Source organism: Cydia amplana, chromosome 1, assembly GCF_948474715.1.
Source record: "Cydia amplana chromosome 1, ilCydAmpl1.1, whole genome shotgun sequence".
In the NCBI taxonomy this organism is placed as follows: Eukaryota; Metazoa; Arthropoda; class Insecta; order Lepidoptera; family Tortricidae; genus Cydia; species Cydia amplana.
The window spans coordinates 19504118-19520611 of NC_086069.1; the positions used below are offsets into that span (position 1 = coordinate 19504118).

Genomic DNA, 16494 nt, shown 5'->3' on the forward strand with positions numbered 1-16494 from the left:
GTAAACACTATTAGATTTTTGAACGCTTCTCTAACTTAAAAAAAAAACGAACTGTCAATATTGACATTTGTTCTACTCATTACTTGTTCTAGGGTTGACTTGACGTTAAAAATTGATATTTATTTTTGAAACAAATATATTATAGTCATCTGATAAAGGCTAATTACTATTATATTATTAAATTTATTATCTACAAATATGGATACAGTTGTAAAAAGTATGCTTGAAGATGATCCCGAAGAAAAGCCGGTAAGTGTTTTATTGAGAAGTGTATTGTTTACGGGTCATTATTTGATTTGGTGTAAATCGCATGTCGCCGGCGTTTTTCGGCACAAAATGAAGTTGGATCTTTACCGTGTCTTATACATATAAGTAGTAAATAAAAAAATATTTATTCATGCCGTGTTCCATTTCCCGCTATCTTTAGAAGATCTATGTTTTTTATGACTCCAAAGGGTCAAAATGTCACTACCAACGCGTGTCGCCTGATCAGATTTCATCAAAACATGAGCTAAAAGTCAATTTAAATGTAAATTTATGGCTAGTATTTACTAAGTGCCTAAAACTACATTAGTTAGTACATTCATTATTGATTGCACAAATTAAATTGTGTCCTCCAGAACTAAAGGACACCATCGAACTTAACCGGCCCTCGCGGTACCGTCATTCCGTGCTACTTGCACATCATATAGCTGTCCAATAGAAAGCAGTGTTGAGATCCTGCCGCTGCCCCCGCGCGCCCTTCGTCGCCTAGTAATCGACAGTGGGAACACACTTCAACATTTGTGCCCACATATATTTTATTTTCAAATAATAAGCCGATTACCATGGAGCCATTCAAAAAAATTGTCAGGTTCTGTGGGTCTTATTTCTCGGTAAGTGGAAATAATTTTAATACGAATCCTATTTGATACGATGACTTATTCGAACTGTTATGACGTAATTGGAAGAATGTTCTGGAATATTAACTATGTTTAGGGTTATGAGACAAAATGTTAGCTTTTGTCATCACCGTGGTAGTCATTACCATGGAATACCGTGGATATTTCGACCACGGTAATGACTATTTCTCCATGGTAAGGACATAGAACGCTTTTTTATTGTTCATCTTCTCTTTTAAGAGAATCTGCTGAAGGAGAGTTATTTTTATTTGCTTGTATTTTATTCATATACTATAATATTTTACTTAAAGTGAGAAAATATGTATTATTATTTATAAGGTAAAAATAATAATTTGTCATTACCATGTATAAACTTCATACTAATCACATAAAATGTCATCACCATGGCACTTTAAAATTTCGAGGTCCATATCTTCGGAGATAAGTTTTACAGAAAGGGACCATAACGTTTTTCAAAATCCTTGCATCCTGAACATTTGATTATGGGCAATCAAATACCTAAATTAGAGATTTTTCAAATTTTTACCGTGGACATGCCAATTTACACCAAATCAAATAATGACCCTTACCCATTATTTCATTCTAAAAGTAAATTAATTTTAATATAGGTCTGCAGGTTTTTTATAAATCTGATATGTTTTGTACTGCTAGGTGGGCTGAAAATTTTCTGGCATACAATTTCCCTATTTGGATCCTTTTTAGGGTTCCGTAGCCAAATGGCAAAAAACGGAACCCTTATAGATTCGTCATGTCTGTCTGTCTGTCTGTCTGTCTGTCTGTCTGTCTGTCTGTCCGTCTGTCTGTCCGTCCGTATGTCACAGCCACTTTTCTCCGAAACTATAAGAACTATACTGTTGAAACTTGGTAAGTAGATGTATTCTGTGAACCGCATTAAGATTTTCACACAAAAATAGAAAAAAAACAATAAATTTTTGGGGTTCCCCATACTTCGAACTGAAACTCAAAAATTTTTTTTCATCAAACCCATACGTGTGGGGTATCTATGGATAGGTCTTCAAAAATGATATTGAGGTTTCTAATATCATTTTTTTCTAAACTGAATAGTTTGCGCCAGAGACACTTCCAATGTGGTAAAATGTGTGTCGTCCCCCCCCTGTAACTTCTAAATAAGAGAATGATGAGAATGATAAAACTAAAAAAAATATATGATGTAAATTACCATGTAAACTTCCACCGAAAATTGGTTTGAACGAGATCTAGTAAGTAGTTTTTTTTTATACGTCATAAATCGCCTAAATACGGAACCCTTCATGGGCGAGTCCGACTCGCACTTGGCCGCTTTTTTTTATCAATTATAAATGCATTGGCTCTAACATAACCTTAGCCAGTAGCCTGTACATAAATATTTTTTATTAGCTCTAACTACTCTAATGTAACTTGAAAGTCTTAGTTTTAATTTAGATTGCCCATTTAAATATTTCGAGTTATATTAACTCCCAAGATGTACATTTTAAAAATGAATATTGAAATCTTACAGGTTTTACAAATTTATGAATATTTACAAACATGTATAAAGAATTTACCTTGTTCAGGTCAAAAACGACTAAAGTAGGTACTAGAGGAAAGCAATAAATGTCTTATAAACTGATATATTATTTTAGTGGTAAGAGGCATTTTATGAAACAATTGATATTTTCAGGGCCTCGTGATAATGGGTCGAGATGTATCCAAAATCCCTTGCTTCAGGGAGAGCTTCCTCTATGGCATAGCTTCAGGAGTGGGCGTGGGGCTAGCTTCATTTATAAAAACTTCAAAACCAATGCTATCACAACATGTTGGAGTGGGAACATTTGCTATTTCAACATTATTATACTGGTCATACTGTAGATATCAATGGTCCAAACAGAGGTTTGATGCTCAACTCTTGCAGGATGCTCTAAAAGATAAAATTATGTATGAGGGCACTGCAGTAGAAAGAGAATTAGAGCAAAAAGGAGTTTTAAAGTCAGCATAGCGTGCAATTAACAATCAAGTTACATGTAAATTAATTTATTTAGATTAGTGATGCATATTAAGTATAGCTGTTATATTTCATCAAATATATGTAAATAATTAAAATTATATGGAGTGGTTTTTTTTTATGAGTTCGCACTCAGCTGAAGAAAGCTCATAGGTACAAGACCCTCACTGCAAAGTAAGTTTGCTGTTGCTATAATACGCGCATAGCGTTGTCTCGTTCAAACATCGGAGCGACGTGCGAATCAGATCAAACGTGTGCTAAGCGCCTAAGTATTAGAATAGTTTTTGCTAATTTATATTTTTTTTTATTGATCTTCTACATATAATAATATTATGTAATTACAAGTCTCGAACGCAGCATCGAGCATTCGCAACAATCGCCCAAAAACCCACTGGACCGGAATTAATTATTGATTTGCTTTTAATTGCGTCTCGTCTAATTTAAATACTGCTGGCATTTTAATGTGCTAACTATATAACTATCTAATTACTTAATTAAAATACTTACTCTAAAACATTCGCTTGTATATGGGTTGTGCTCTGAAGAATTGTTTGACATGATGCCAACAGCCGTTTTGTATCACCGGTGGTCGCGTGTACTACTATAGTGCTATATATATATACTATAGTGCGATTCAAGAGGAATTTCCTCCCGCAGACGCGCCCTTTCGAGGTTTTCCCGAGGGTCTAGACTTCTACAGTATGGGGTTCTTCAAAAAAGGAGTGTAAATACAGGTTTTTAAAAGATCGGCAACGCGCATGCAACACCTCTGCAGTTGCAGGCGTCCATAGGCTACGGTGACTGCTTACCATCAGGCGCGCCGTATGCTTGTTTGCCACCGATGTGGTAAAAAATATATGAAGGGATGTTTACAAAAACAACATAACTGACTACACTGGTTGACACCTGAAACGATTAACAAAGTTCTTAAAAAAGTGTCAACCGCTCTAAGCAGTTAAATGTTGTTTTTGTAAACATCCCTTCATACATCCTTAATTCAATGAAATTACATTATTTCAATACAAATTAAAATACCTAAGTTTTTTGTAAAAAAATCATTACGACTCCTATACTATAACGACTACCTATTACCGAAATACCCACTCATATTTCGTGCATTTAAGTTGTTTAGTCCCTAGAATTACCTATAGGTGTTTCGAGCATAGATATTTCAACATTAGGTTTATCGATTCTATTGGGTATACGTACTGATGTAACCTTGCATAAATACCTAAATCAGGGTAGTATCATTGTAAAAAACTCCATGTAGGTAGGTAGGTACCTACTAGAAGGTGATAATTATCAACTTGTCCAAAACACTAACTAAACAGATGCAATGCAGTAATGCATATTACCCGTAAATAGGTATTTACCGATACCTACTTAATAACATGAAGATGATGTTCATTAACTAATGTGTGTGGTAGACTTATACCTAACTAGATTAATCATTAATCAATGCTTACATTGTATTGTGTCATCGAAAGAGCGAACTTCTTTATTATAATTAAACCAAGAGAATGCGAGGTAAGTCTCAAGTCGAGTCAGTCAATCGAGGAAGGTCGTCCAAGACGGTCGGATATACTCTTACATTTGTTTGATATTAACTGTATTAACCAGTTATGTTCCAGTTTACAGGTCCTTGAATTTAGTTCTCAGTATGGAAGAGATACAAAAGTTGATTCCAAAGGACGCGCAAACTGTTCTAGTGTTTTTCGTCAATGGAAAAAAGGTGAGTTTTGTTTATTATTATGATATTTTATTAGTTGACTTCACAGTTATGTCTAAAAGGTGAACATTTGTAGATCTATGCCGTATTTACCTACATATTTCTTTATTTTGTTGGTGCCGGTACAGCCAGCAACTCAGCATCAATACCTAGTAGCGGATGATACAACGCACCAAAAGTATCTGCCACCCTAGATAACTTTTCCAAATAGAGATAAGTTTCTACAGTTTGCGTTTAAAAATATTTGTTACTATCTAATTGTTCTACATAGAGATATAATATACCTACATATATCTCTCTTTGATAGGTACGCTGTTTGACAATGATACTTTTGACATTGACGCGTAGTCTTGTCCGCTACTTTTGATGGTGACTGTACCTATAAGTATATATGTTTATGTTTTGTGCTTGCAGGAGATAGGTATACGTAAGGTACTTACCTACTAATATACATTGTTAATAACACATTACCTATCTGCTTTCTGCCAATTATATTATAAACTGGCTTGTGCCCGCGACTGCGTCTGCGTGGGATGATGATTATGATTTATAACTTTCCTATGTCTTTCCTCGGGCCTCAAACTATCTTCATACCAAATTTCATCTAAATCGGTTCAGCGGTTTAAGAGTGAAGAGGTAACAGACAAGACAGAGTTACTTTCGCATTAATAAGGGATCGTAAGTACCTATACTGTATGTTGATTTAAAATGTGTATGTAGATACCTACTTATAGTAAGGAACTAAATAGATAATTTCTGGAACGCAGCTGCAGGTGTGATACATTTTTGGTTAAATTAAGTACAGTTACTGTACAGCAAAACGATTAGCTTTAGCACCCCCGCATATGTTATGCAAAGTTAAAATATAAGCTTTGCTGACTGACTGCATGTACATATAGGTGCAGGATACCTACTTTTAACGTAAAAATATGACTTCTTTGTAGGTTATGTTAACATAATACTCTGTTGGAAGTAATGTAGACCACCGAGAGATATAAGCATATTAGGTATAATAACCTACCTACGCGTAAAATGATACCTACGGTCCTATTCGAAAGGCGTTATCTGAGAATTTAAGTAAATTAGGTATGTTGTGGTTAAACCTGAGAAATAATGACTTATTTTTGTTCAATGTGACCGTCTAGCATGAGTTGCGTGGTAAATTTTATTTCAAATAAAAAAGAAGCTTGTTGATGTATTTTGTTCTATCCTTTTATTGTTCAAGAATTAAGGTACCTACCGTAGGTTCACAGACCTGAGTTTTTGAAATATCGTATCGGTTTTTAAAATATCAATACGGTTTTTCAAAATGGCGGAGCTATGGGGGTTTGCGAGGTCTACAGCTCACAGATCCACTAGTTTATGAAATATATATTAAGTTGTTTTTTAAAACTGGCTGAGATCGGTTTTGATGTGTACCTAAATCAGGAGGCAATATTCTACTATTTTTTGATAGCCTGTGACATGACACCCTACTACCTACAGTCGCCAGCGCCTTATTATAAGTACCTAGAGGTATTTCCTACATGTAAGCACACTCAATCAAACAACTTTTGTAATAAGTTGCAAGTACCTATCCCATGAAACTATACTTGAAATTACGACAATTTAACCACTCATTTCAATTTTCAAACAATCAATCGTTAATGAACGGGGTGACAATTGAACTGCTTCGCAAAAACTGTTTAACTGAAGGCTACCGTGAAAACCGAAATTCGCAAATTGCGAGGAGCTTTCTCTTTTACCCCAATGAAGGCGTAATTAGAGTGACAGAGAAATGCCCGCAATTTGCAAACTTCGATTTTCGCGGTTCTAGCTCAGAGAAGAAAAAACGTCAGTTTCTGGCATCGTTATACATTGATCGTCTTGTATTGATCCAGGTGACGGAGCCCGCTCCGGATCCGGAATGGACGCTTCTATGGTATCTGCGACGGAAGCTCCGGCTCACGGGCACGAAGTACGGCTGCGGGGAGGGCGGGTGCGGCGCCTGCACTGTCATGGTCTCCCAATACAACGCACGGGATGACAACATCAAGTATCCTTTTTGAACACTGAACAATTGAAAATAGAAAAAAAAAAACATATAAGGTTGTCTGGAAGAGACCGGTCTTTAGAGATAAGGTCGCCTGTTGTCTACCATAGTTTGATTTATATGCTTAATTTGTATGTCATGTGTCTTTTGATATAGGCAAAGATAATAGAGTCAGACCGATAAAAGTCTGCAGCGATTTTGATAGCCCACGCAGTGCAAGTGTTATTTTAAACGTCAAACTTCTATGAATTTATGATCGCTGCAGACTTTTCTTGGTTTAACTCTAGAGTGTATAGAGAGCAGGGATGTTGCGAACATCCGCATCCGCATCCGCAACCGCGGAACATCCGCATTATTTTCAACATCCGCATCTGCATCCGCATCCGCATAAAATCGATGCGGATCTTATGCGGATGCGGATGTCGAACAAGTCGGTACAGGAACGTCTTAGCGGCGGCGTAAGTGCTAGGTAATTTCGTCATTACCTATAACGAAATCGTCTAGATCCAGAAAAGTCGGCGAAGTTACTGTTTATTAAATATAACGCACCTATATTCTTGCTCAAATACTAAACGTTTGGTTTTTTTTAATAAAAAAAATGCTAAAAATGTAATATTTGACGTTTTTCTAAGTACCTAATCTTGACATCCGCATCCGCATCCGCATCCGCGGATGTGAGCCTTTAAAAATCCGCATCCGCATCCGCATCCGCGGATGTCAAAAAATCTGCATCCGCAACATCCCTGATAGAGAGTTACTGTCATGGTAAATTATGTAGTCACAGTACATTTACTGCCATCTTTCGAAAATTAAATCTGTTAGAACGCCATTTGATCTTGATCCTTATTCATTCACTGATATGTGTCAATTTGTTAAATGTCAAAAAATAACGTAATCTACTCGACAGTAGGCCAAAGGTATGGCGCCATCGCTCGAAAAGGTTGCACCATAGGTACCTTTGGCCTAGTCTACGAAGGTCCCGGGTTCGAATCCAGATAAGGGCAAATATATTTATAAGTTTTAGGGTTCCGTACCCAAAGGGTAAAAAACGGGACCCTATTACTAAGACTTCGCTGTCCGTCCGTCTGTCCGTCCGTCTGTCCGTCCGTCTGTCACCAGGCTGTATCTCATGAACCGCGATAGCTATAGATAGTTGAAATTTTCACAAATGATGTATCTCTGTTGCCGCTATAACAACAAATACTAAAAATAAAATAAAATAAATATTTAAGGGGGGCTCCCATACAACAAACACGATTTTTTTGCTCTAATTTTTGTTGATGGTGCGGAACCCTCCGTGCGCGAGTCCGACTCGCACTTGGCCGGTTTTTATAATTATATCGTCATCTAGTACCCATAACACAAGCCTTATTGAGCTTACTGTGGGACTAGGTCGATTTGTGTAAGATTACAAATACAAATAATTTATTGATAAAGTATTGTACAGTGGTTGCTCTTAAAGACTTGAAAATTGACCTATAATATTGATTTAATAATGCATGATATGATATGCATGTAGCCATAATTGATAATTATTTAACTTGAACATCAAACATCAACATTTATTCAGCAAATAGGCCACAAGGGCACTTTTACACGCCAACATGGAATTTACATAGGTACCTACAGCAAAAAAAAAAACACATCATCAATTATAAAATACAACTAAGCCGCAAATATCAAATCAAAGTATTATATAGAGATGTATAAAGTATCTAAATGTCGAATTACAAAAAAATCTATAATAATAGTATTGAAAAAAAAAACAAAGATACAAAAACTATAATCTAAAATTATTTAGAGGTGTAAATGTCTCTAAATAAGTGTCATAACTAAAAGATTACAATAATATCGTTAATCAAATTATCCTTCGAGATGTATAGGGTCTCCAAGAGTCAAAAATTCTGTATACCTAATTAAAACATTAATTAAGAGAAAAAATGATAATAAAAATAAAATAGCATACGAGAACCGAATGAGGTGTGTCCATGTAATTATCCTCAAAAATAAAGTTACTAAATATAATAGCTCGTGTTAGCTTAAATAGACCAGTCTCCACAAACAGCACCCGTTCACGAGTATGACGCGTATCTCAGCCATCGCCTCTCTCAACCTTCATTCGGGAAAGTGGCGACCCGATTAACAACGCCACCGTAAGCACAGACTTTTAAGCGAGCATGACATGTTCAAGCTACCGGGCCATATTAATATTTAAATTCTAATAACGTATAGCTGTGAGACACAACGTATAGCTGTGAAATTCTTGTAAACCAATTGTTTTTTAACAACATTGAACAGACATATTGCTGTAAACGCGTGCTTGACGCCCGTGTGCGCAATGCACGGTTTAGCTGTAACGACGGTTGAAGGAATTGGTTCCAGTCAAGAAAAGCTTCACGCCGTACAGGAACGGATAGCCAAGTCTCACGGATCACAGTGCGGATTCTGCACCCCTGGCATAGTCATGTCCATGTACGCTTTGCTAAGAAACAAAACCAAAATACAAGAAAAAGACATCGAAACAGCATTTCAAGGTAACCTCTGCAGGTGCACCGGGTACAGACCAATAATTGAAGGCTTCAAAACTTTCATTGAAGCCTGGGAAACACAGTACACAAATGGTGATAAAGGTAATGACTGTGTGATGGGAGAAGAGTGCTGTAGAAATAAGAAAAGGAATGAAGAAAAATCAATGCTATACGACAAATCATCTTTTCAGCCATATGATACTACACAAGAACCAATATTTCCGCCAGAACTGAAAGTCAATACGACGTATCAAAAAGAATATCTTTGTTTTAAAGGTGAAAGCGTACTGTGGCTCCGGCCACAAAATTTACATGACGTTTTGTCTATAAAGAAATATTATCCACATAGCAAAATCGTAGGAGGGAACACGGAGATAGGAGTAGAAATGAAATTTAAGAAAATTATTTACCCAATTTTGCTTTCTCCATCTCTGATAACAGAAATGAACTTTTGTTCTGTGACGAACAAAGGTGTCGAAATCGGTTCATCTACTACTTTGACGGAAATAGCAAATTTCCTTCAGGACGTCGTTACAAAAAATCCTGGGAGATGCAATATTTTCGAAGCCATAATAGACATGCTCCACTGGTTCGCCGGCAATCAAGTGCGCAATGTTGCATCACTTGCAGGGAATATCATAACTGCGAGTCCCATATCGGATTTAAACCCTATATTGATGGCATCGAATGCTGTTTTAAACGTGTACAGTATGGATAAAGGACATAGACAAGTGGTAATGAACGAATCTTTTTTCAAAGGATATCGGAGAACTGTTATAGAAGACCATGAAATACTAATGTCCATTGAAATTCCATTCACAAAAGAATCACAATTCTTCAAAGCATATAAGCAAGCTAAAAGAAGGGAAGACGATATATCTATAGTCACAGCGGCATTTAATGTAACATTGAAAGAAAACAGTAATGCAGTGGAAGCAGCCACACTGTGTTACGGTGGAATGGGACCCACTACTAAATGTGCAGCTAAAACATCAAAAGCAATGCAAAATCTAAGTTGGAATCAAAATATGTTAAATGTTGTATTCGAAAATCTGCTACAAGAGTTTGAGTTAGACATTTCTGTTCCTGGTGGAATGGCAGAATACAGAAAATCACTTTGCTTAAGTTTATTTTTTAGATTTTATATCGACGTATTTAGTAAAGTACAAAAATACAATGGTACCACTATACCACCGCAGTATTTAAGTGCTGCCACTGAAGAATCGACCTTATCATGGAACAGTTCGCAGTATTTTGAAATAAATGACAATAACAGAAAGGTATCGGACAGTGTAGGCAAACCTGTGCCACATATGTCTGCTTTCAAGCAAGCCTGCGGTGAAGCTTTGTACTGTGATGATATTCCACATTTTGAAGATGAACTTTTTTTGACGTTAGTTTTCAGTACTAAAACTCACGCGGAAATTGTATCGATAGATGCAAGTAAAGCATGGTTAGTCCCCGGGGTAGTGGCTTTTTTGTCAGCATTAGATTTAGAAGACAGTCGTAACAAATTAGGCCCAATATTTAAAGATGAAGAGATATTCGCCTCAAAAGTGGTGACAAGTCGGTCCTGTGTTGTTGGCGCTGTCGTTGCAAAATCCGAAAGTGCCGCTAGGAAGGGAAAAGATTTAGTCAGCGTTACTTACAACGCTCTTAATCCAGTCATTGTGACTATTGAAGATGCGATTGCTAACAAGTCATACTTTTCAAGTCCACGGGTACTCAAAAAAGGAGATGTTGTCGATGTTTTTAAAAACACAAAGCCTAACAGAACAATTAGAGGCCATGTAAGAAGTGGCGCACAAGAACACTTCTATTTAGAAACGATGTCTGCATTTGCCATCAGGAGAGAAGATGAGTTAGAAATTATTTCTTCTACACAAAATCCTGCTGAAATCGGAGTAAGTACCTAGTTGACAGTTAGTTATTGAAACAAAATTAAACAAATATTTTTTTATTTTTAAGTCCTAATGAACTTTAACCATATTTCTAGCACCTTGCATCACAAGCTCTTGGTATACCCAATAATAAAGTTGTTTCGAAAGTAAAAAGGCTAGGAGGTGGTTTTGGTGGCAAGGAAACTCGAGCAACTATACTCGCTATACCCGTGGCAATAGCCAGTTATAAATTGAAGAAGCCTGTTAGAGCTGTTCTGGATAGAGATGAAGATATGCAAGCTACAGGCTACAGACACCCATGTTTGATCAAATATCAGGCAACGTTTGATAATGATGGAAGAATAACAGCTGCTAAATTTGAGATTTATGCAAACGCAGGAAATTCGATGGACATATCCTGTTCTGTAAGTTATTTAAAATCTTACATAAACCTATCGAGTCCCTCAGTAAGCTTATATTATAGGCAGTAGGTAAAAAAAACATAATATTAATGAATCATAATGTAATGTAATAATCTACCTAGAGAGACAAATGAGGACAAAGTTTGTATGGATAAATAAGAAATAAAAATAGGTAGTTTATTTCCGAAAACCGCACTTGGATACCGCTTTTACTGACCTCCACACTATTAGGCAATGCCTATCCCGTGGAGGAGAATGGTGATAATCTTAACTAGATAAATACAATAATGCTAGTGAAACGAGTAACAATTTTAAAATAAATTATGACATAGTTATAAGAATCGAAATGAAACAGCCTTTTATTTTTCTTTTTACAGATGATGGAGAGAATGGTCATGCACTTAGATAATTGTTACTTTATACCAAACATAGACGTTGAAGGATACCTTTGCAAAACCAATATGCCATCAAATACAGCTTTTAGGGGATTTGGGGGTCCACAAGCGATGTTTGCTACGGAGACATTGATAAGAGATGTGGCTGCAGCCCTCGGCAAGGATTATGAAGAAATTGCAGATCTAAATTTTTACAGAGAAGGCCATCTAACACACTTTAACCAGTGCCTTACATATTGCACTATTTCAAGATGTTGGAAAGAATGCATTGAAACTTCAAACTATTGGAAAAGAAAGAAAAGTGTTGAACAATTTAATAAGTATGTATCAAATAATTGTTTATTTCTATAAATTACAATTAATTCAATGTTCTTGTCTTTAATGCTCCATTATTTATTTACAGGTGTAACAGATGGAAGAAGAAGGGGATTTCAATATTACCCACGAAATACGGAATATCATTTCAAGGAGACCTCCTTATGCAAGGAGGTGCATTGGTTTTAATATATACAGATGGATCGGTTCTTATATCTATCGGAGGTATCGAAATGGGACAAGGTTTATTTACAAAAATGATCCAAGTTGCATCCAGAGTTCTACAAGTCGATATCAGCAAAATTCACATTAGCGAAATGGCTACCAATACTGTTCCAAACAGTTCACCGACAGCGGCGAGCATGAGTTCTGATATATATGGAATGGCAATTGTTGATGCGTGCACTACTCTAACGAAAAGGTTGGATCCATACAGAACCAAGAATCCCACTGGAACATGGGAGGACTGGGTCATGTCGGCCTATTTTGACAGGGTCCATTTGTCAGCTACAGGTTTTTACGTAGTACCAAAAATCGAATACAACCCTGAAACAAATACTGGCAATCTTTTTGAATACTTCACTTATGGAGCAGCATGTTCAGAGGTTCTAGTGGATTGCTTGACCGGGGATCACACTGTGCTCAGAACTGACATTGTGATGGATTTAGGCGAAAGTTTAAACCCTGCAATTGACATAGGTCAAATTGAGGGGGCATTCACACAGGGCTATGGATACTACACGATAGAGGAAATGGTATTTTCACCTACGGGTGAATTACTATCTCGTGGTCCGGGTGCTTATAAAATACCTGGGTTTTCCGATATACCGAAAACATTCAATGTTTCACTGTTAAAAGGAGCACCTAATCCCCGCGCCGTATATTCTTCAAAGGTGAGTAAAACAACAAATAAAAACAAATAAAATGATCATGCGTCGAATATGTACCTACCTACTTATACTTAGTCAACGCCATCTTTACACAAATGCGTGATGCGTGATTTTAAACATCTGTCCCTGATTTGACGCCGCAATGTATCTAATTATTAATAGTCAAATGCACAAGTTTCATCTACCATCACAGCAATGTATTGTGATATGGATATTATTCGCGACGCTAATGTCAAGTAGAGACGTAGTCGTACGTTCAATTCGCCGGTCGCATAATTTCAGTCGCTGTTTTACCTGCGCAATAAAACACGATATATTATAACCTTAATTATGAACCGGGTTAAAAATGCACCAGCATCACAAGATTTATTTCAATAGCCGCCCTGGATAGGGTTACCAGATACAAATTTAGAATTTCCTGACAAAATTCCTGATTTCCGAATATTTTTCCTGACATGACATGTCTCTAGCGTTCTCTCGTTAGCGATGGCCGATTGAGCCGAGCCGCGCGCGTCATGTATATGTATGCTTGATTAAAGATTTGTTAATTAATAATTATAAAGTTATTGATAAGTTGAGTGGATCTCATTTATTATTTTTTTACGATGTTTTTTATTAATTTAAGTAAATAAAAAGGTACTTTATAATAAAATCTATCAATTCAAAAAAATCCTGACATTTACGTGTTCCGTCCCCATTCCTGACAAAAGGCCAAAATTCCTGACATGTCAGGAAAATTCCTGTCATCTGGTAACCCTAGTCCTGGATGATGATCACTGAATTTTCCAGGCTGTGGGTGAGCCTCCACTATTCCTCGCCGCATCAGTATTCTTCGCAATCAAGGAGGCGGTCCGGTCAGCTCGTGTGGACGCCGGCGTGTCTCCCGAGTTTGTGCTGGAGACACCGGCGACATGCGCGCGAATAAGAATGGCTTGTGAAGACGAAATAACCAAACAGGTGGGTTACTGTACTGGTCGCATGTTTGTGGGTGGGTAATCAAAAGTACTAGAGGGTGTTTTTAAACTGTATGGATGGATTGGATGGGACGGATGCCATTTTAAATTTTACTCACAATCCAGGGCTATAACCGCGAAAATCGAAGTTCGCAAATTGCGGTCATCTTTCTATGTCAGTCTTATTACGCCTTCATTGGAGTAAAGGAGAAAGATCCTCGCAATTTGCCAATTTCGGTTTTCACGGTTGGCCCCCTGAGTTTTTATAAATGGCACGTACCAGCATAGGTTTCCCTGTAGCTTCTTTCTATGGAATTTGGCTTAAAAGGCATCCGGGTTATAAAAAAAACGCAACACTGTTGAGGATTGATAAGGGAAATCTATACCTACTGGCGCCATCTGTAAAAAATTTGGACCGACCAACTCCATTTACACATAAAAAAAACATTTGATTCATGAAATTGAAAAGGGCATGGACCTACGTGAATAAAAGTAGGTAACTTTAATTCGCCAATCTGTGAAAATATATCAGACACTGGGATAAATGATCCCTTACGTAGGGTACTTATAATGCCTAAGTGTATAGATGACAATAATTCATTTTAAATGCAGATATATCTAAGCCGTTTGCGAACGGTTGCTATAATTACTATCTACCTATAATGAGTGATGCTAATGAGTTATGTTAACCTATTTTAAAGGAATTACACACAAATTTTACACCTACATTTTAAATAATTTGTTTACAGGTAAAACCTACAATAACGAGGAACGGCAAGCCTTGGAACGTGGTCGCGTAGCATTTAAATATTTATAAGATGTACCTATTTAAGTAATATGTATGTACCTATATATTTTTTAATTATTTACATTATATACTTCGTTCTACATACTTTATTGTCCAGGCACATAAGATTGAATAAACTTTTTGTTTTAACGGCTTAATTGATTTTTCTCTCTATAACTTTTTCCCGCGACTTTATTTTCATAACAGTTGTTTCAACCCAAATGTATCCCACAAGTTGAATTCTGGGATCCAGTTATAAACTATGTCTGTACCTACTGTGCTAAGTGAAATCCAAATTAATCAAACAGCCAAACCTACAAACTTTTACTTTTATAATATGTAGGTATTAGTAGGATTACCTAACGTTTGCCAGGAAGAAGTGGGGAAAAAAAACTTAACTTCCGACTGCATTGATTCAGCCCAGTTGAAGATGAACTTTTATACTGTTGTACAGACTGTACAGTCACCACACGGGACTGTTACGCCATTTCGGGTCCTAGCTAAATTGGTTGTTCCATACTTACGCTATGGAATGTCCAATTTAGCTAGAACCCTAAATGGCGTAACAATCGCGGAGCATGATGGTACAATAGCCACGGAGGTTTTAAATTAGCAAAAAGCCACCCGTTTAAATTCGTTTTATCATAGGTTCTAGCTGAACGAGAATCGTTAAATATTATTTTACCATTAAATGGGGTAATCGGGACAAGGAGCATTTCACTATGACCCCAATAGCTAGACGAAAGATTGACCCTGGTCTGAAAACTGGTACCAAAAAGAATAGATGGGAACAGTATGGACTGTCACTGTCAGACGCATTCAATATATTCAGTGCGTATTTCCCTCTGTCCTCAGTTATTGTTATTGCGTTTCATTGTACTTATACTAGTTCTACTGCTTAAGTTTAATCTGCCGTAACCAGTAGGCTTAGCACAGGTGCGCCGCGACAGCATCTCGACCGCGGGATAGACTACCCGTCCCTTTTTAATTAATACAGTTAGAAAAATACGGCTAGTCCATCTCGCGGGCGAGACACTGTCGCGGCGGGTTACTACTACTACTACTACTACTGGGAAAAAAAATCCCACCTTTTACTACTGGTAACTACTGGAGAAAAAAAAATCCCAGCAGTTACCACCAACTCGGTTTGGTGGTAACTACTGTCTGGATTGTCAAAGCACAGAATAAATAATAGTACTAAGTACAGAAGACTCACTCTCTAACAAAACGCGTCTGTTACGATCAGCACAGATAATATGGCCGCTAGGTGGCGACAGCGCCACGCGCGGCTTATGGCTTTCCCCAAAATTGGGGCCGAACGGATGTACTTTTAGCTACCGGTAGCAAAGCGACGAAATCGCGGAGTGAGACACACCTGGTCAAAGTAAATTATCTAGCCACAGTAAATTTACTGCCATCTTTCGGCAGAAGATTAAAACTGTTAGAACGCCATTCGAAATGGAAAAATGGTGCAAAGAGAAAAGTAAGAAAATATTTATTTGGAACTATTACAACTGAAAAACATCATAAAATACATAAGTGTATAGGTACACAAATAAAAATACATACTATAATCAACATTATTACATTTTTATGTGAAAGGTAAGGATTTAATCACAATCTTGAATTTAATTCCTCCCCCACGACGACTTAATTAGATAAATTAGGATTGTTTGTTTA

The 16494-nt window shown here is 36.9% G+C and overlaps 2 protein-coding genes across 2 annotated transcripts; both read left to right on the forward strand.

Annotated features, from left to right (window-relative positions):
• The first annotated feature begins 147 nt into the window (after positions 1-147).
• LOC134653697 (cytochrome c oxidase assembly protein COX20, mitochondrial) lies at positions 148-2932 on the forward strand. Its single transcript, XM_063509093.1, has 2 exons — positions 148-249; positions 2563-2932. Exons 1-2 carry the CDS (start codon positions 199-201, stop codon positions 2875-2877), a joined length of 366 nt encoding a protein of 121 aa, XP_063365163.1. The 5' UTR covers positions 148-198; the 3' UTR covers positions 2878-2932.
• A 1528-nt stretch (positions 2933-4460) lies between these two features.
• LOC134649741 (xanthine dehydrogenase-like) lies at positions 4461-14850 on the forward strand. The gene is made up of 8 exons (XM_063504575.1): positions 4461-4615; positions 6493-6647; positions 8943-11076; positions 11169-11477; positions 11852-12189; positions 12273-13077; positions 13864-14031; positions 14777-14850. The coding sequence occupies exons 1-8, from the start codon at positions 4544-4546 to the stop codon at positions 14825-14827; spliced, it is 4032 nt and encodes a 1343-aa protein (XP_063360645.1). The 5' UTR covers positions 4461-4543; the 3' UTR covers positions 14828-14850.
• Positions 14851-16494: the final 1644 nt, after the last annotated feature.

Bases quoted from the DNA above. Each gene is read 5' to 3' on its own strand.
- LOC134649741 (XM_063504575.1), top strand. From the start codon at position 4,544: ATGGAAGAGATACAAAAGTTGATTCCAAAGGACGCGCAAACTGTTCTA. The intron at 4,616-6,492 runs GTGAGTTTTGTT...GTATTGATCCAG, and splicing joins TTTTCGTCAATGGAAAAAAG to GTGACGGAGCCCGCTCCGGA. The intron at 11,077-11,168 runs GTAAGTACCTAG...CCATATTTCTAG, and splicing joins AAAATCCTGCTGAAATCGGA to CACCTTGCATCACAAGCTCT.
- LOC134653697 (XM_063509093.1), top strand. From the start codon at position 199: ATGGATACAGTTGTAAAAAGTATGCTTGAAGATGATCCCGAAGAAAAG. The intron at 250-2,562 runs GTAAGTGTTTTA...TGATATTTTCAG, and splicing joins ATGATCCCGAAGAAAAGCCG to GGCCTCGTGATAATGGGTCG.